The 20,891-nt window shown below is 34.4% G+C and overlaps 1 protein-coding gene across 1 annotated transcript in view; it reads left to right on the top strand.

Moving 5' to 3' along the window:
• Positions 1–15,116, top strand: part of LOC126970178 (uncharacterized) — a 70,166-nt gene extending 55,050 nt beyond the window's left edge. Inside the window, exons 2-7 of the mRNA XM_050815959.1 lie at positions 801–1,015; positions 2,927–3,062; positions 5,683–5,816; positions 10,465–10,661; positions 12,063–12,208; positions 13,571–15,116. Coding sequence (XP_050671916.1) covers positions 801–1,015; positions 2,927–3,062; positions 5,683–5,816; positions 10,465–10,661; positions 12,063–12,208; positions 13,571–13,641 — 899 coding nt within the window. The 3' untranslated portion in view covers positions 13,642–15,116. The remainder of the gene's footprint in view (positions 1–800; positions 1,016–2,926; positions 3,063–5,682; positions 5,817–10,464; positions 10,662–12,062; positions 12,209–13,570) is intronic.
• Positions 15,117–20,891: the final 5,775 nt, after the last annotated feature.

Below are 20,891 nucleotides of genomic sequence, written 5' to 3'. Positions count from 1 at the left end.
ATATTATCAAACGAAGTGGTAACTGACACCAATACTATTTTTACCAATAATATTATACTTTTTGTGATTATTTCATACTACATTATCTCTTAGCATTTCATTAATTATTGTAATTGTGTATTGTAGGATCATTTAGGTATGCCTTTACGATGGTCTAATTAAATGTTGCCGTAGTTATTGATTGGTAGGTTTATAATATTGTGAAGCGAAGCCACAAAAATATTTGCATGTCTGTCAAGACCAAACATTTGCCTGCTCTTGAATTTGTAACAACTTTACTTGTGGATGTTTCTGGCAAATAAAGAACTTTCACTTTGACTTTGTTCGGTACGGTAAATCTCCCTCTAGTATAGTGTGAAGTGATATTTGGTTAAGTGTAAAAAACGATTTATCTCGATTTCGGGTAAAACTACAATTCCTATGGAATAAAGTATGAAACCAAAGTTATAGGTAATAAAAAAATATACAGCTATTGTATTTACACTTTTTTCACAAAACCTCAAAATTAATGTAAAAAATTCAAATACTTCCATTACAATTTGTGCAGCGTAGGATTCTTGAAAAACCCAAAAATTCTGAGCGGCACAACAATTGCGCTCGTTACCTTGAGGCATAATATGTTAAGTATCATTTGCCCAGTAATTTCACTTGCTACTACATCTTTCAGACTGAAACACAATAATGCTTACATTACTGCTTCACGGCAGAAAAAGGCGTCGTTGAGGAACCCATAATCTAGCCGGTCCTGTGCAAAGAACTCTCCCACTTGTAAACTGTAACATTATAACTGTTTGTTTTAGGTGGAGTATGGTCTCTTCGCAATCTGACTATCTCTGTCCCTCGCGCGGTGCTATCGGGAGAGGGTGAGTCGGCAGTAATGCGATGTTCATACGACTTAGAGGGCGCCGCGCTGTACTCAATACGATGGTATCGCGCCGAGACAGAGTTCTACAGATATGTGCCCAGGGAACTGCCTCCTACTATGGTGTTTCCCTTACCCGGAGCAAGCGTTGATGTAAGTAACCATAATTATTACGTCTTGATACTTGTTATCAGGTTTGAAATTCATTCAGTTTACGAAACTACTAACCACATTATACGTAGGTCACACTAAAAGTTTTGCATAACTTACAAAAACAAGATGTTATAACCAAACTACTATGTTTATTGCTTTTCAAAATACTCTTTTACTTCTGGCTTTCTTTCTTGATTTATCTTCTTGCTTTACATTTTAAACATTTTTTCATGCAATCAAACCATTTTTAAAACAGCAAGACCACAGATCTGAAGGCATGTTTTCTACGTGTTGATTGAACGCTATCACTGTCTCTTCGGAATTGGTAAAAGTGAAACCTCTCATCAAATCTTTGATTTTGGGAAAAATACAGAAATCACAGGGTAGGTCGGGGCTATGTGAAGGATGGGTGACGAGTTATACTTTTTTGGAAGCTAAAAATGACTTAGTTTTGTTGGCCGTGTGTGAAGAAGCGTTGTCTTGATGTAGCAGAACGCGGCTTTTTGATCATCTTTCGTGAACTTTTATTAACACCCTGGGTAAACAAATGGTAGAATAACACTCGGCATTAACACTCTTTAAATCTTCAAGTGGAATTGTGCAGATGGGACCCGTAGCTGAGAAAAAAATGCTATCATTCTTTTACAAACATTTCTCGCCTGCCTCACTTTCATTGGCCTGTTCTCATTTTCAAACACCCATTCACAAGGTTGCTGTTATTTTTCGGGTTCAAAACAATAAATCCACGTTTCGTCTCCTGTGACAATGTCATAAACAGCATTAGAATGTCCGTGGTCGTACTTCATTAGCATTTGTGAGCACCATTCCACTCGAGCCCGCTTCTGCTCCGCTGTCATTTCATGAGGGATCCAACGACAACAAAGTTTCCGAACTTTCAATTCTTCGTGTAAAATTTTCTGTATTTGGCTCATAGCAATTCCCAACAGTCCTCGAATTGTCTCATAGGTAATCCGCGGGTTTTCTTCAATAAGCCGCTTAACAGTAGCCACATTATTTTCGTTGACGGCAGTTGAGGGCCGTACTTTACGAAATTCATCATGTAAAGAAAGCCGATCTCTTTCAAATTCAGCAAACCATCGCCTCACGGTGCTCAAGCAAGGTGCTGCTCTCCCAAAAGCATTTTGAAGAAGAGCAGCACAGTCTTGCGGAGAAAAAGAACTTTTAAAATCATAAAAAATCATCGCTCTAAAATCTTTTCGACTTAATTTCATTTTTGTTGCGGACGTAGAACTTTGATGTGTGTTAAGAAACAATTGACAAAAGATTTCCCGCCAATTGTTTTCTTTTTATTTCTAAGAAGGTTGCAACGTTTCAAAAAATATAACATTCGAAATTCAAATAGTTCCGATTATCTAGCAGTGCAAAACTTTTAGTGTGCCCCATGTATTAAAATACATTATATAAAAATTATAATATATGTTAATTTTTGTGCCAATAATTTTATATCGAACAAGACTACTAAATAATTGATTCAGACTGGTTATTGAGTGTCCAGATCATACAACTAATAAAAGATATTATGATGTGAAAATAATTATATAATAGTAACAGATGACGCCAAAAAAAACATTCGATAATTTTCAACAAATACATATTCCACATAAGTTAATTTCCATTTATTTTGTTTCAGCTTATATTCCGCTATTATTTCAATAAAGAGAAATCGAATTGTCTCATAACTCAACTAAATAAGCAAATTTATTGAAGTAGGCGTTACTTTGTGGAAATCCATAATTGGCGGAATTAACACTAAAGAAAACTCAAATCATTTATATCAACTAAATAACTCTTTTCTGTTTTACTTCCAATTGGCTACATACTAACTTAATTATTTCTGTACAAGCTTTTTGTCACTTTTTACTAACCACAAACCTTTGAATTTGCAATCAGTTGGCGCAGTCAGACCACCACCAAGTGAGAATTGTAAATTTGAACAGACGTCTAAGCGGTGACTACCAGTGCGAGGTGTCTGCAGACGCTCCGCTCTTCCACACAGACATACGATCAGCTCCGCTCACTGTTGTTGGTTAGTATCTTGGATTTTATTAAAATATTTACAAATCTTATAACTATATTTACAATACTACGACTACATAAAATTAAAACTATCATTACGTGGAAGCGTACCAAGAATACTGGCAGCATTACCGCGTTGGATAGCAAGGCTGATCCGTTGACCGAAATAGCTGCCAGCGCTTGGGTTTCCAGTAGCCTTATTGAGGCGCGAAGATAGTATTTTGGTTAGTATTGTGTACTAAGTGGTGACTACCAGTGCGAGGTATCTGTAGACGTTCCGCTCTTCCACACAGACATACGAACGACATCGGAAATGGATAAAATTATAAAACCCTGCTAGTTTTATATAAATAAAGTGAGAAATTTAAAACAATTTGTAATTATTATTCAACAATTTAAGATCATTTCACTCATTGCACTAGCTCTCTTTATTCTCTTTACCATTTCTATCTATAAATACAAATTTCAAATTTTCTACTTTGAAATTCCGTTAAAAAAATACTAATTAAAGATGTAGCCTTACGGCCTTACAAATAAACTTGGTATAAAGTTATAACTGATGATAAACAAAGAAAATGCAAAACGTTTACAATATCGTTGACAACACTGTCAATACAATGATAATTCTGAAGTTTTCCAAATGACAAGCTGCCTTGCAAATAAACGCGGGAAACGTTATACGTCCGAACAAACCATTCGTAAGCAAAATGTCTATTTGTAAACATTTTACATATTCTTGGTTTATTGTTAGTTATAATTTTATGCCAATTTTATTTGTAAGGCCGATTGTGTTTATATCAATGGAATAAATAATTAATAACACAAAAGGTAAACTTTAAGTCTACTTCAAACCACAACTGCTGAACTGAAATTAAATTTCTCTCCGAATGAGTAAACTCTCCTCTTGAACTACAATTTAGAGTTAAGTTGAAAGTGAGGTATGCTTCAGAGTGCAAATTAATTTTAAAGTTGATTGTGAGCCGTAATGATTCGCTTCAGGCTTATTTTTTTTTTAATGAATAGTATTACAACCGCATTCTTTGGTAGTTTAATAATAATTATATTTAATTGAATGCTTATTTCTTGTTATGTCCCTAGTATTAATTATTTACACAGTGGTTGGGTTTGTATTATTGTTGCTTAATTAAACAAGGTTTAAGTATCTCAAATTATAACTTCTAATTAATAAAACAATATAGGAGATATTATGTTGATTATTAAACGGCGCTTATTTCTGCCGAGAAGCAGTAATATGTAAGCATTACTGTGTTTCGGTTCGAAGGGCGCTGTAGCTAGTGATATTACTGGGCACATGAGATTTGACATCTTATGTCTCAAGGTGAGGAGCGGAGTTGTAGTGCCACTCAGAATTCTTGGGTATTTCAGTGGCACTACATTGTTATGGGCAGGGCGTATCAATAAACATTAACTGAACGTCCTGCTCATATCGACCCTTATTTTCGTTTAAAAAAAAGCTAGACGAGACTTGGCCTTTTGGTAAAGACTTCGCCTTATAGAGTAAACTGTTGCAGATCGGTTTCTGCTGGGAACTTTACATATTTTTGCACTTACTCGTGATGGTAGTTGAGTAGGTAACATTATACCCGATAGATCCCTGATAGGGATAATTATTTTTAGTGTGAGGATCATTATTAATTTCAGCCGGAGGACGTCCACTGCTGGAAAGAGGCCTCCCCCAAAGCTCACCATGACGATCGGTCTTGCGCTGCCCTCATCCAACCTATTCCGGCAATCTAATCATCGGTCTATCTTGTGGGAGGCCTACCAGCACTGCGCTTTCCAGTACGTGGTCGCCATTCGAGGAATTGACTGCCCCAACGGCCATCTGTCCGTCGAGCAATGTGCCCTGCCTACTGCCACTTCAGTTTCGCAACCATCTGGGCTATGTTGATGACCTTGGTTCTCCTACGGATCTCATTATTCCTGATTCGTTCTCGCAGGGAAACTCTAAGCATAGCCCTCTCCATTGCCCTCTGAACGACCATAAACTTCCTCTTAAGGCCCATATTTAGCGACCACGTCTGCGTTCCGTATGTCATCACTGACAACACACTCTGCATGAAAACCTTCGTCAGAGGATTGCCATTCCACAACTGTAAGGACCAAGATGTGTCTTTTTTGATCTTGTTTGATCTTATGTAGTTTGTGAATCGCGTAAACTAATAATTTCTGAAGTCATTACTTCATTAGCCCATTAGCTGGGTTGATTTTTCCTTCATATCAACTCAATGCTCGTCCAATATTTGAACGGGTGAAACAAACGAGTACGAAGTTAAGGAAGAAGAAGAAGTGATGTGAAAGCTTGAGGCTCCAGTAAGTTCTTGATCCCGTAACAAAGTAAAATTCACACAAGCTGTATTAATTTCACTTTTGAATCGTGATTAAATTAAGTTTACCGGCTTCAGAAAAGGAAGAAATCTTTTGGATGTTTTAAATCATAGATCTGCGCCGTTTTTGGATTTCATTTATAACAATGTTTCCTGATTGGTCTTGAAAAATATTGTAGAGACTTCATTTTAATATTAAAATTTTAGTAAGCTGTGAGAAAAACATCCAAAACTCTCACTGCCCACTTTATGATCATAGAATTATGGAATTAAATATTACAGACCCACCGTTCCGCGCACCTCTGCTGACTGTTCCACAGCGAAACTTTGCAAGAGGTGACGTCATCAAAGCCAACTGCTCCGTCGACGAAGCATACCCTGCTCCTAATATTACCTGGATTCTGGACGATCACAAAGTAAGTATATTGTTATGGGACAGTGCAGCTGATATTAATACCAACTTAATGCTGCAGAAGAGTGCTATACGCTATTTTTTTTTTGTCACCTGGTGTTAATTGATCACCGCCGCCCACATTCTCTTGCAACACCAGAGGAATCACAAGAGCGTTGCCGGCCTTTAAGGAAGGTGTACGCGCTTTTTTTGAAGGTACCCATGTCGTATCGTCCCGGAAACATCGCACAAGGAAGCTCATTCCACAGCTTTGTAGTACGTGGAAGAAAGCTCTTTGAAAACCACACTGTGGAGGAACACCATACATCCAGATGGTGGGGATGATATCCTAACTTGTGACGTGTCGTGCGAAGGTGGAATGTGCGAAGGTGTGAAGAATCATTAAGAGAAAATTTTAAAGAAATAAACATTTTGACTGTTGCTTCTCAATATATTCTTGATAATGTTTTAAATGTTCATAAGCACATTGAGGAATTTGCTAGAAACTGTGACAATAATAATTTTAACACGAGGAACAGACATAAACTTGTTATGCCTACTACTCGGCTAAGTCGAGTTTTTAAGTCTTTTGTGGAGCGATGTATAATATGGTTTTACAATAAGATTCCAGAAAATGTTCAAAACAAAAGTATTACGATCTTCAAAAGAATTGTTAATCGTTTGTGTGGTAAAAGTTACTATAACATAAATGACTTTCTTAATTATTCCACAGATTGGGAATGGAGTGACCACCCTCAGGCTATTAAATAATAAGTTTAGTTTTACAATATTACTTTGTACACATATTGTTTTATGAAAAAAAAGCCTGCTGAGTTTGTTGCGCCCATGCTTCTCAGTCTTTTTGGAATGGGTGGTAGTTTTTGACATTCAATAAGTGATGTCACATCCAATTTTGAAAAAAATATTTGAATTTGAATTTGTAAGTATAAACTATATCTTTATGTAAATTAACGAAGAAAAAGCGGGTACACCTTCCTTAAAGGCCGGCAACGCTCCTGTGATTCCTCTAGTGTTGCAAGAGAATGTGGGTGGCGGTGATAACCTAACACAAGGTGACAAGTACGCTCGTTCGTCCTCTTTTTCCATAAAAAAGAGTAAACAAAACAAACATTAAAACTTAGAAAATAATGTTTCAGAAGAGAGAATGATAACTAAGTAAATTTTATGTATTAAAAGCAATTTCAGAGCCACTTATGATAAAAAGGCTTCATAATCTATATATATCGTATTTGTATCAAAATTTTATTTAATATTCTAGAGAGGCTCTTTCACTTAGATCAAAGTACCTAATGAAAATAGTGTTTTGTCATCGGTCTTTGAAACGTTCCAAATTTTATGTAAATATTTCAATCTTTATATATATATTTCTTGTGTGCGTGTGTATGTCACTGAACTCCTCCTAGACGGCTGGACCGATTTTGATGAAATTTTTTATGTGAGTTCAAGGGGAATCGAGGATGGTTTAGATTCACAATTGAACTACCTCCTAAACGGCTGGACCGATTTTGATGTTATTTTTTGTGTTCCAGTGAATTTGAGATTGGTGTGTGTCTTCAGGTGGATTCGAAAATGGTTTAGATTCACAATTAAACTACCTCCTAAACGGCTGGACCGATTTTGATGACTTTTTTGTTTGTTTCAGTGAATTTGAGATTGGTTTAGATTCTCAATTCCGCCCATATAATATAATTCTCCTGCTCATGTGTATGTTAGTGAACTGCTCCTAACGGCTGGACCGATTTTTCAAATTTAAGACATGTGTACAGGACAACGTCTGTTGGGTCCACTAGTACATATATAAATACATACAAGTCAAGCTAATATAAATGTAGTTCTCTCAATGTTTCTATCAATAATCCATTTAAAATACCTTCATCATTTATTGTATCTCTCTTTGCATTTCTGTTTCATTCAACTTCTCAACACGTACGAGTAAAAGTGAGTGAGAAAATAATCACAGAGCATAATAATAAGACTTCTGTATAAATAAAGGTTTCATTTGTCCCCATAATGTGATAAAAAAGAAACAAATATTTATCATGATCCTTTTAAGAATATTTTAAAATAACTCTTATCTCATAATAGTGATAACTAAATCGATCGTCCATAAATTCATCGTTCATAAAATTTCGTATCTGTACTTTTTGCCGTCGAAGATTACCATAAAAATTATAGTCATCGCAGTGACGCAACAGTTAAAATTTCAGCTTAATCAGTTCAGGTTCATTATCATTATCTTCATCAGCCGGAAGACATTCACTGCTGGACAAAGGCCTCCCACAAAGATCTCTACGATGATCGGTCCTGCACTGCCCTCATCCAACGTGTTCCGGCGATCTTGACAAATCGTCGGTCCATCTTGTGGGGGGCCTACCAACACTGCGTCTTCCGGTACGTGGTCGCCATTCAAGGACTTTTCTGCCCCACCGGCCAACTGTCCGTCGAACCAACAAAACAACGTCGAAAAAAATACAAAAGACCTATGGGGACCATTCGACTAATATTGTAAAATACATACTTGACATTATAGCACCTGAATTAGCAATAATATTTAATGAATGCATAGATGAGGGTGTGTTCCCTGACCTCATGAAATACAGCAAAGTTATACCTTTTTTTAAATCGGACAGTTCTTTTGACCCTGCTAATTTCAGACCTATTTCAGTGCTGCCTGTTTTTAGTAAAATATTTGAAAAACTTTTGCTTCAACAGCTACAAATGCATTTTTGTAAATTAATGAACAAAAATCAGTTTGGTTTCACTAGGGGCTTATCAACAATTAATGCGGGTACTAGACTCATTGAGCACATCTTTGACGCCTGGGAAGAGTCACTGGATGCATTGGGCATTTTTTGTGATTTGTCAAAAGCATTTGACTGCGTCCACCATGAAACTTTACTCCTAAAACTAAAGCATTATGGAGTGAAAAATAGAGCCCTAAATCTGTTAAAATCATATTTAAGCGAAACAGTTCAGATAGTCGATGTAAATGGCAAACGGTCTTCGGGTAAACCTGTGGAAATAGGTGTTCCACAGGGTTCTATTCTCAGTCCTTTCTTGTTTCTTATATATATTAACGATCTACCGTTTGTGGTAGATGATAGCCATGAGATTGTATTGTTTGCTGATGATACTTCACTTATTTTTAAAGTGAAGCGACGTGCGGATATTGATGACGAGGTAAGCAATGCACTCTCAAAGATAGTGCGTTGGTTTGAGACGAATAATCTGCACTTAAACAGTAAAAAAACAAAGTGTTTACGGTTCATTACACCAAACACAGTGGAGGTACAAACCAAAGTACTTATAAATGACCAGAGATTGGAACTTGTGGACACTACGGTCTTCTTGGGTATCACGTTAGATAAAAAGCTTCAGTGGGGTCCACATATTGCCCATCTAGCAGATAGACTCAGCTCTGCGGCATATGCAGTTAGAAAAATTAGAGAGTACACGAATGTTGCGACCGCTAGATTAGTATACTTTAGTTATTTTCACAGCATCATGACGTACGGTATATTACTATGGGGTCATGCTGCTGACATTGATATAGTGTTTGCACTGCAAAAGAGAGCTGTTCGTGCTATATATCAGCTTGGTTATAGACAGTCTCTCAAAGAAAAATTTAAAGAAATAAATATTATGACTGTTCATTGTCAGTACATTTATGAAAATTTAATATATGTTCACAAAAATCGTCACCTTTTTGCTCTTAATAGTGATTTTAATAATTATAACACTAGAAATAAGGGATTGCTTGTAACTAATTCTAGTAGGCTTCATAAGATACATAATAGCTTCAAGGGTAAATGTATACACTTCTACAATAAAGTCCCAGCCACTGTTCAGGCATTATCTATAAATAAATTTAAATGTTTTATAAAAAATGGCTTTGTCGTAAATCCTTTTACTCCACTGCTGAATATCTAAATGATCGGACAGCCTGGGACTAGATTGTGATTATTTTATAGCGATAGAAATGACTGTACAATATTTTATATTTTTATTGAAAAGAGCGCAATAAAAAGAATGCTGGGAGAGTTTTTTGCGCCGCTTCTTCTCTCTCAGAGCGCCATTTGTTTCCGAAGCGGTAGTAGTATCTAGTAGTATAAGAAATGACATCAAAAAGAATTCTAAAGGAATCAATTTTGAGAAAATAAATGCCTTTTATGCCTTTTAACCAAATCAGGAATTAGATCCAAATAAATATATTATATTGAAAAAGTCGGTAGCGCGATTATATATATTATATTATATATAAAGCCTAGTGGTTAGCGATGCTACATACAAAACTAGAGGTCCCGGGTTCGAATCCCGGTAGGTGCAAGCATTTATATGATGAATACGGATCATGGTTTCCGAGTCATCGATGTTTAAATCTATTTATGTATGTTTGTATGAATTTATGTATGTTTAAGTAATCCTCACCCACCACGTATCAGTATGCTTTCAGAATGGTTTCTGAATTCATATCTACGTTAATTAGACGTTTTGTATAAGATCAGTAATGCTCTTGTGATTCCTCTGTTGTTAAACAAATATACAATTAAGTAAAGACTTCTATTATCCAAGAATTCCATTCCTCATGCATATAAAATACATTTTGTAAGTATCGACCAAACTAAAACTTTATTAATTATTTTTTTCTGCAGATAGCGGAAAAAGTATCGTGGCACCCTGCTGAGCTGGACTTCAAGGAACGAGGAGCGTTCAGTCAGCTGCATCTAACTGTTCTGGAGACTGAGCATTACAAGGTTGGGTTGAGCTACACCAGCTCAAACTTGGACGCAGTGTTTCACCAGAATTATGTCTCCAATGGAGCACAATCCAAGGACGATACAATAATAAGGTATGACAATATAAAAAAAAAACCCCGAAAATTTATTTAATTAATCGTTATTTTGGGAAAATCCATAATTATCCAAATGTTGTGAGTTTTCTCAAGTATAAATTCCGCTGTGATCTGTTTTCAATCAATTCAACACGTGTTTCGCCTTTATCAATTCGATACGAGGCATCCTCAGGAGATATTGACTCGCCAAATGCTGGCAAGAGACTAACTAGAGACATAGATTTACGCGAACGCGTAGCAGATTCGAAATCTGAATAAAATTGCAGATAACGAAATTTGATGTAAAAATCATCAAAATTGGTTCATGCTTTTAGTCTCGAATAGGAACAAACATAGACTGATTAAAACTACCCTCGTTTTTGTCACGTAATTGGTTTAACAATATACAGCATTCGTACTTATTTTTACTTTTAAGTTATTTTTTATGCATTTGTTAAAAATATCGAAGAAATTTCATTTAACAAAATAGTTTTATAAATATTAAGAAACGCGTTTAGTTATAACTGAATTACTAATTTTATATTGCTGAGAAGTAACAAAATATAAAGAAAATATTCTTCTAATTGAATGATAAAAACATTGAGTATAATAAATAAATCCTACTAATATTATAAATGTGAAAGTTTGTATGTCTGGATGTATGTTTGAACTTCTTTAACGCAAAATCTACTGAATATATTTTAATGAGACTTTACAATAATATAGCTTACCCACCAGATTAACATATAGGCTATAATTTATAAAATTATAGTGTGAATTATATAAAATATTAAAGAAGTGTGATTGTTACTAATGAATACAACTAGCGCTTCAACATGTCAGTTTTTTATTATCATTTATCTATATATATAAAAATGAATTGTTGTTTTTTGCTAATTTTGGTCTTGAATTATTTGTGGAAGTACAGGGAAGGTTTAAAAGGTGAATAAATAGGAAAATGCTCGGAATTAAATAAAAACAACATATCTGTTTTTCCATTGATGCGTACCCCGTCGAATTTATTGACGCAACGGTTAGACAGTTACGCTGTGAAACAATTTCATTACAACAACAGGGTGCATTTTTACGAAGCAATTCTTGATGTTATGATATATTATTGACAAATTCGTAAAAAAAAAACATAATTTTATTTATTTTATACAGAACAACGTCTGTCGGGTCAGCTAGTCTTTTATAAAAATCTTCAGATTAAAGCACTTCAGTTGTAATCAACATTAATTATGAAAGTCATTCAGTTTCAAAAATTTTGAAAGTATGCTGAAATTGGTTCCAACTTCTAAATCTGTACGAAATTATCACTAATATTATTTTTTTAAACATTTACAACTTGGTTACAAAAGCAAAGGAAGGAAAGGTGAAGGTGCAAATGCTCTTAATCTTATATGTTTTAAATTATAGCTACATGATCACACCACCAGAAAGTGGACAGTTTACTCTGGGGTGTGTTGCCACGATACACGACATCTACGCTCGACAGAGTGAAGTAGCCACCATAAGAGAAGATACTCCAAGGCCAGCTTCTGTGACTGGAGAAGATTCCGCAGGTAATAGTTGCCCAAATTTTTTATTGACAATAAGAGACGAGACGAGCAGCACATTCAGATGATGGTAATTGATATGCCCTGCTTATTACAATGCAGTGCCACTCTTGAAGTAAGGATTCTTGAATCAAACTCTAAAATTTTGAGCTGCACTACAAATGCGCTCATCACCTTGAGACATGAGAGGTTAAATCTTATTTGCTCAGTAATTTCACTAGCTACGGCGCCCTTCAGACCGAAACACAGTAAAACTTACACAATACTTCTTCACGGCAGAATAAAGCGCTGTTGTGGTACCCATAATACTAGCCGGTTTATTTAAAAGAATTGTTAAAAAACGTTTGTGTGGGAAAGGTTACTATAGCATAAACGATTTTCTTAATGACACCACGAAATGGGAATACAGCGAACACCCTCAGGCTCTTTAATTATAAATGTTTATTGTACGATATCATATTGTAATCCATATTTTATATTTAAAAAAAAACTCGCTGAGTTTCTTGCGCCCATTCTTCTCAGGTCTGAGGCAGTGTCTTTTGAATTGGTGGTAGTTTTTGACGTTCAATAAGTGACTTTAAATATTATTTTGAATAAAAAAAATATTTGAATTTGAATCCTGTGCAAAGAAGCCTTCGACTGGTAATTTTACTAGCATGTGAAAACTAATGTGTGTTTTGGTTGGAAAGGCGCCGTAGGTAGTGGGACTTAACATTTTATGTGACGAGCGCAATCTTGATGTAAAATAAACGGTTAATGATATATTTCATTTCAAATCTTTAAACCATGAAACACATAACAATAAATAAATAGTCCATGCCAAGATTCATAAACGTTCAGGATTACAGGTTAAATTATCGAATCATGGCTGGCAGCTTGTGTCCACTATATGAATGAAACTGTAAAAATAAATGTAGTTTAGGTTTTTATTGTATTCATGTTCTAAAAATTATATATTAAAATAAAATCATAATATTTATTCATTAATATCGGCTTAAAGACTGAGAAAGGGATGCAGAAATGGTTTGGACACGTGGAGCGAACGAGTGAAGAAAGAATGACCCATCAAATATATAAGGCAAGTGTGTGTGGGCAAGTCGGTCGTGGGTAACCTCGTAGAATATTCGTTGACCAAATTGGGGACGTTTTGAGTTTTTAATGTAGAGGAAGCGCGTGAGGTTTGTAAGGATAAAAGCAAGTGGTATTCTATTGTCTCTGCTTACCCCGACGGGAACGAGGCGTATGTATGTAATATCAGCTTATTACACTAAATAACAACATTCTAAATACTCCGTTAAAGAACCAAGATCTTCCAAGTCGTTACACTCGTTGATAATTTACATGTAAAACTGTTAATTTTTTTTGCAGGTACTGCTCGAAGTGTCAGTATGGCTCTAACATCGGCTTGTGTCAGCGCAGCACTCATCTACTCATTATGATAGCTATACGAATCTCACGAGTAATTTAGAAAACTAAATGTTGTGATATAAATTAATTATCTTAAGGTGCAAGAAAACCATGTATTGATATTATGTACGAAACTGTGCCAATTATCGCTTTACATAATTATTTGTGTCTCGTTCAAATATTTGTAGCTATGGGATTATCGTGTCTGCATAATATGATTACATCTCTTGTTTTTGAATCTCATTTTCGACTGTATAATAGAAAATATTTGTTGTTTTTATATACTTTGGAGGCTTATTATAGTGTTGTACAAATTAAGATTGAACATAATTGGCTTACATGATTTTATTTGTATTAAACGCTTTTTATTAGCTTCACCTGTATGTACGTTTATTTGTAACTGGGGCGCGATTTTGACCCACTTTAAACGGCCAGATTTCGTTCAAAATTCGTAGATTTCTCGAGGACGAATGATGACATTATTCCGTTTTTCAATTTGCGAAATAAGACTTTTGTTAATTTATATTATTTTTATCTATCGTCTATAAGGCAGGAATTGATGTTAATTTTAAATTTCAGAATAAATTTTCTATTTTTTAGTTCATTCTTTTATAAAAAGCATGTTTTTTAGTTTTTTCTTAACTACTATTTATTGTTATTGCCGCTTTTGAAGTTTACTTAACGGCGCTTACCATCCCTTTACCCGGTTGCAGTCCATTGTTATTCCTTCGATTTCAAATTTATGGTATATTAAAAAATATATAATAAAACATGTAAGAAGCATCTATAAGTAACATTTACAGGTAGGTAGTAGTACACAAACATGTAGTTTGAGTTGATATCAACAAAAACAGCGGAATATTTATTAAAGTTTATGTGCATTGGAATGTTTCAATAAATTATAAATGTTTTTAGCATACCTAGTTACAAAATACAAGATAATCTCGATATTTTAGTGATACATGGTGTAAGTCAGGGTTACATGACTTCTCTGTATGAACCGTTGAAAATTGTTTTAGTAAAATTGGCTTATAAATGTAAGAGAGTGCCTCCCAGCTCGCTTTTAATTAGCAAAGACTCGATCTTCTATGGAGTACATGTGAGGTTGGATCCAGATGTACCGAACGACGATAAAGAGTGTGTGAGGCAAGGTTGTTAAAAGAGATTGCAGACTTTGCTGAGTTTCGTTCGCTGTATGTGGACGATGCTTTATACAAACCCCGGTGTTAAGTGTAAATTTACGTAAATGTTTAAATCGCCAATATACAGCTATATATATATAGTTATATATATTATAATGCTTGTCAAAATAAAAATATGGCAACCAATATTATGACAATATTGTACGAGTCAATTTATAGAAAACATTTTTGTGAGAAATCGTGTGAAATGTTTGTAGTGGTAAGAAATGAAAATTATGCACAGTTGTAAAATAAAATGATTGTTCTAAAATATTTTTTAATTTGTCTATATTTTATGTGAATATGTAAATAAATTGGTTATCTAAGTTCTTGTATTATTATTGGCACACCCAAGTTATATTATCCAAAATTTATACAAATGTAATTTGTACCATAATTTATCCGCTAGCTCTAATTTACCAATTTGTAAGTCAGAAGTGGGAGGTTTTCTAAGGAAATGGTAAGCCATCTATAAAAACCTATTGTTGCGTTTTAACGAAACCATAACATGACCCATAAACTCTTTTGTACTCGCCCTTTTCCTCGTTTTCCTATTAAAATTGAGATTTTCATTGATATTAATTCAAAGATTATAATAAAGTGCCTTGGTATTGCTATGACAACTAGGGCAAAAGTACTTCTTTTTAAAGTTGGCAGATTATTCTTTACGATATTCCGTTTTTTTTTTTACATAAAATGACTACACGTTTTTATGAAAATAAGGGACGAGACAAGCCGGACGTTCAGCTGATGGTAATTGATATGACCTGCCCATTACAATGCAGTGCCACTCAGGATTATTGAAAAACACAAAAAATCTGAGCGGCACTACAATTGCGCTCGTCACCTTGAAACATAAGTTGGCAAGTCTCATTTGCCCAGTAATTTCAGTAGCTACGGCGCCCTTCAGACTGAAACACAGTAATGCCTTCACATTACTGCTTTACGGCAGAAATAGGTACTACTCATAATCTAGCCGGCACACGGTGTAAAGGAGCATGCCACAAAATTATTTGACTAATTTTGACATTTTCATTTACATTTAATTTCTTTATATTTATTACTTTATTTTCATATTTACTCAGCATCATCACCAGATCAGTTTGTTGGTTCATTAATAAAACCCTTTGAATTTTGTTGGTAATAGTCACTTGATGAAAATAATCATGTACTCTTTGTATTAGTAGAAGTAAAGGCTTTTCAAAGTGTACTGCGCAGTTCTTAAAAAACGAATTAAAGAGAAACATAAATACATGAATTAGTTGAAATTATATAGAAATAAGTATGTGGAATAAGCCTTTGAATATTTATGGACTCAGAAAAAAATTTTAGAAGAAGAATTTCATATTGTAAATTTATTTCATGGGTTAAAAGTCTTTATTTGCGTTTATTGATGAAATCTTTTGGTAATTTTTGAAAATTAAATCAAAATAACAGTCTTTTAGAAATAATACAGATACTATACTAAGTGCAGGTGAAAATATATGGTATTTCTGATTTCTTCTAGCAAGTTCTGCTCTCCGTCTTCTGTAACTACTTAAAACAATGAACATTTTGTCTCATTCATCTCAAATATTGAGGTTAACTATACATAACATATAAAAAATTTCGTTAAATTTAACTCCCTCCATAATATCTGCAGATCCAGATGACGTGCCAGTCGTCTTTTCTATTAATTACGTATCTACTATACCTTTGTACATTATCTTATCAACACGAATTAAAAAATAGGTATCCTTCTACAAATTTCATTTTAGATTATTCTGCTATTACTGATGCGATGGATGGGTGGGATGTAGTTTACACTGACTACAGCAAAGCTATTGACAAGATAGCTCTATTTACTTATTGACAAAGTAAAAACATAGGCATCATCTATGATTTATGGCGATGGTTCACATCATATCATCATATGCTCACAACCATACTTAAGCTTTGATCATTAAAAATTATATATCTAGGTGGGTTCCTATCCCAAACGGCATCCTACAAGGTTCCCTTAAAGGTCCGCTACGTTTTGTTATAGTTGTTAACGACGTAGATAAATGCCTAATCTGCTCTCAACTTCTTTGATTTGTGATTTACCTACGGAATGAATCAGAACTAAAAACGTCAAAGTAAAACAAGCAATCGAAAGCGTTGTTTGACTATATTGAATTTGAATAGGCTTAAAAATACTAAACTTCAACATGCTGTGTTTTACCAAGATTTGATGATATTTTTTCATATTAAATTTACGTAATAATTAATAAAGCTTCTAAAGTTTGTGGTCATCATACGTAACACTTAAGACTTCAAAAATATCAAAATTTTTAAATTTAACTTTCGCAAGAAAGAAATTAGAAGAAGATTTTTTTATTTCAAACAGTGCAAATATACAAATGTAGAACCTTCTCCTTTCTTGCAGTCAGTTGAAAATAACGAATATCGAATAACATTATCAACGGCCTCACAAAATTACAGGCATGAAAAAGTACAAACAATATCTTATGTTATAGTCTCGTGACAAACTCATAACTGGAATGGATTCTGATTGAACAGTAAGTTTACGAGTAAGTCGCACAAAGTTGGAATTGTATGAGATATCAATATATTTTCGCGTATTTCGATATGAAGCGCTTACTGCTTTATTTATTGGACGTTACGTTGAAAATATGATAAGACAGTGAATATAACATGTTACTGGTTTTATGATTATATCTATAATATTATATTTTTTTTATTGCTCCAACAGGGTGAGCACCAATACAATTCTTAATAGCTATCACAGATATATCTATTTAGATGACACCCCAATTGTAGGTGCAAATCGAGATCAAGTAACAAAATGGACATAAACAGAGCATTACATACGTTTTATCAAATTAATATTTAAACATTAAAAAAAATATTGAAAGAGAAAACAGAAAAAATTAAGGATAACATCAACAAATCAAATATTAATATAAGGTTTTTGAAACTCAAACTCATACCAAATATTTATCTATTACGTAGTAGGTACTTGTAAATGACAAAACTATACATTAACAATTAACCACCACTTCGGAAAAGATGCAGTTTAATGAGAAGTTTATGTAAGTCGTATAACCAGTGAGTACTAGAGAGTATACTTCAAATGTAACAATAAAACCTGGGCTCAAAATAGAACTAAGTTAAGCACGACGTAGGTAATTTCTTAATTAATTTAAAGGATCTAATTCAGTGTTTCCCAACCTTTTTTAGGCTACCTTAGGCTACCCCACCTTAACATTTCTAATATTTTTACGTTCCCCCCCCCCTTTAAAAATTGTTTTGTTCCCTTAAACAATATAAATGATAATTTTTAGGAAGAAATAAGAGAAAAGAACATCGGTAATTTCAAAACATAATATAATGAAAAACTTTACTTCAAAATTTTAAAATTGATTTTTCTCCAAAGACCGATATAACCCGTGGTTGCGAAACTGAAGTGGGCAGAGGACATATCGCCGTTGTGGAATTAACTACTACAACGGAATGACAATCACGTAACGAAGACGTTGTGTTAGTAGTCCGACGATCTGGTCAAAATCACCGGAATTGGTTAGATGAGGGCAGCGCAGTACCGATCGTCATGGTGATCTTGGAGGAGAACTTTCTCCAGCAGTGGACGTCTTCTGGCTGAAATGATGATTATAGCAAGATGACAAGAAAAATCGAGTATGAATGTGGTGGAAAACTTCAAAACTAAAGATTATTCATACCCGAAGCGAAATAATGCATTTTCAAATTTCCAGAAGGAAATTCGTGCAGAAAATGTCTCTGTTTTACTATCCTGGAATACCCTCGGAAATATTTTATTATAAATTTGCTACTTACCGCGACTCTTCTTCACGGATGCCAAGCGATAGTTGCTCAAATATACTAATGACCTAAGGGAGAGTCCTCGGTGAGCCCAGGTGTCTGGCCCAATATTTTGTTCACACTTAAGCGCTCCAGGCTAATGGGTGTAGCCATCTTTTCTTCCTCCATGCAAGCCCTGGGGACTGTCGGTGAAGCTTTTATTAAACAGATACAGATATAGTTAAAAAGGCCGTGACCTGTTATCCACATCTGCATCCACACACCTGCATCCAGTATTTATTGTGGCGTCATTTCCATTAACTTGAACCAACCTCCAATCGTATGATTTTCTAACACATGTACAGTCGCAATCACAAACAACTTTTTCTTCTTCTGATAAACTTATTACATCGACGACAGCTGCACGTGCTGTGACGTCATGGCTCGCAGGTATTAAATTAGTAAGCCTTCATGTTATTATTTGTAAATCATAAAGAAGTAAATTACACTGTATAAAACCTAATGTAAATAATTGAAAGTTAAAAAAATTATGTTTTGAGATCTTAAAACTAAAAAGTAGCTTATTTATATTTTAAATACAGTCAATACAGTCAATAGGAGCTTGTTCCTGATTGGCTGTTATAGCTAGGTTTGCTAACCTGTCTACTGAGGTTTCGGTTGGTGCAGCATGGCTAAATATATTTTAGATGAGTCACATTTGGCTGGTAGCTACTTCACGGAACGGACACGTGAGAGTAAAATACTTAACTGTTATAATAATTATTCGTTATTTTCTACTATTTTCTGTTCAGATATTGCTATCCCTTCAAGTATCTAATAATAATCTAATAGCGTTACCCCTTGTGAATATTAAAGAGGCTAGTAAGTGTTATTTTAGTGTTTTTACATAAGTACAGTTTATTAAAGATTCCTCAACTTGTTGGACGTATGATATACACATAAAATTAGTTCCGTGAGTGATAAATTACCGTATATGTAAGATCTTCTCCCCGTGTCTAAGTGATTTTACGAACTCATATAGCTGAATGATGTTTAAATGAATATATTTCTAAAATCATAGTATTTTACTTTAATATCAAGGTTATATCATTAAATTACTTTCATATTCACTTAACTTTATAGTATATGAATACTTACTTACTTACATATACTATATTTCTAGCAGCAATTCTATTAGTATACCGAGAATTAATTAACAATACTGAAAGATCAAGTATCAACTTCGTGACCAACCTGGTCACTTAACACCGTTAATATTCAAATTATACCTTGCATTCAATTCTCAAATTGTTAAACGAAGGGATCAGAAACAACCTATTTTTAAATAGGGAATTCACAGCTAAACATACGTTATTAAGTGTATAATCATAAGTTTATTGTAATAAATAATTGTAAGTGTGATATTTTTAATTAAAAACATAATTCAATTATTAACACTGTGGCGTTCTTCTACAGTGCGGTTTTCAAGGAACTTTGTTCTACGTACAACCAGGCTGTGGAATGAGCTTCTTTGTGCGGCGTTACCGGGACGAAACGACTTTTCTAAAAGGCCGGATATAAAATATAAGCACTTCTCTTGCCGGTGATCACTTAACATCAGGTAACTCATACGCTGCCTCATTCTCTTCCGTACAAAAAAATATTATGTAGCTCCGAGGTATGTTGTCTTATGTCTGAAGCTGTCCTTCCAAAAGAGAGTGGGACTCAGAGAAATGTAAACTTAAATAATTGTAATTATATTATTGATATTCTCGAAAAATCCTATCCGGCGCCTATTTTTACCGTGAAGCAGTAATGTGTTAAAGGTTCGTAAAAATGTCTCGGTGACGTTGTGTGTAAGTATTTTGTTTCAACAATTGAAATGTAATTATTTAGCAAAATGACTAAAAATGTCAAGTTCCACAATTTTGTTAATTTACCTGAAATTCAACTCTAAGTTTGGACATGCTGTTATTTGGACAGTTTTCACTGAACACTTTGACAATGCGTGGCGTTGCGTTTAAAGCGCGGTCAATACATAATTTAAAACTCTGCCTAATAGACACATAGTTTTGCTTCAGACAATTTTTGAGCGCGATTGTGAGTCTAGTTGTTTTTTGACACGCTTTATATTAACCAGTGGGAGGCTCCTTTGCACAGGATGCCGGATAGATAAGCAGTAATGTGTAAGCATTACTGTGTTTTGGTCTGAAGGGCGCCGTAGCTAGTGAAATTACTGGGCAAATGAGACTTAACATCTTATGTCTCAAGGTGACGAGCGCAGTTGTAGTGCCGCTCAG

The sequence above is a fragment of the Leptidea sinapis genome, chromosome 20 (genome assembly GCF_905404315.1).
Source record: "Leptidea sinapis chromosome 20, ilLepSina1.1, whole genome shotgun sequence".
NCBI classification, from domain to species: Eukaryota; Metazoa; Arthropoda; class Insecta; order Lepidoptera; family Pieridae; genus Leptidea; species Leptidea sinapis.
Note: the sequence above shows the minus strand (reverse complement) of the source record. Positions and strands in the feature narration are given on the sequence as shown.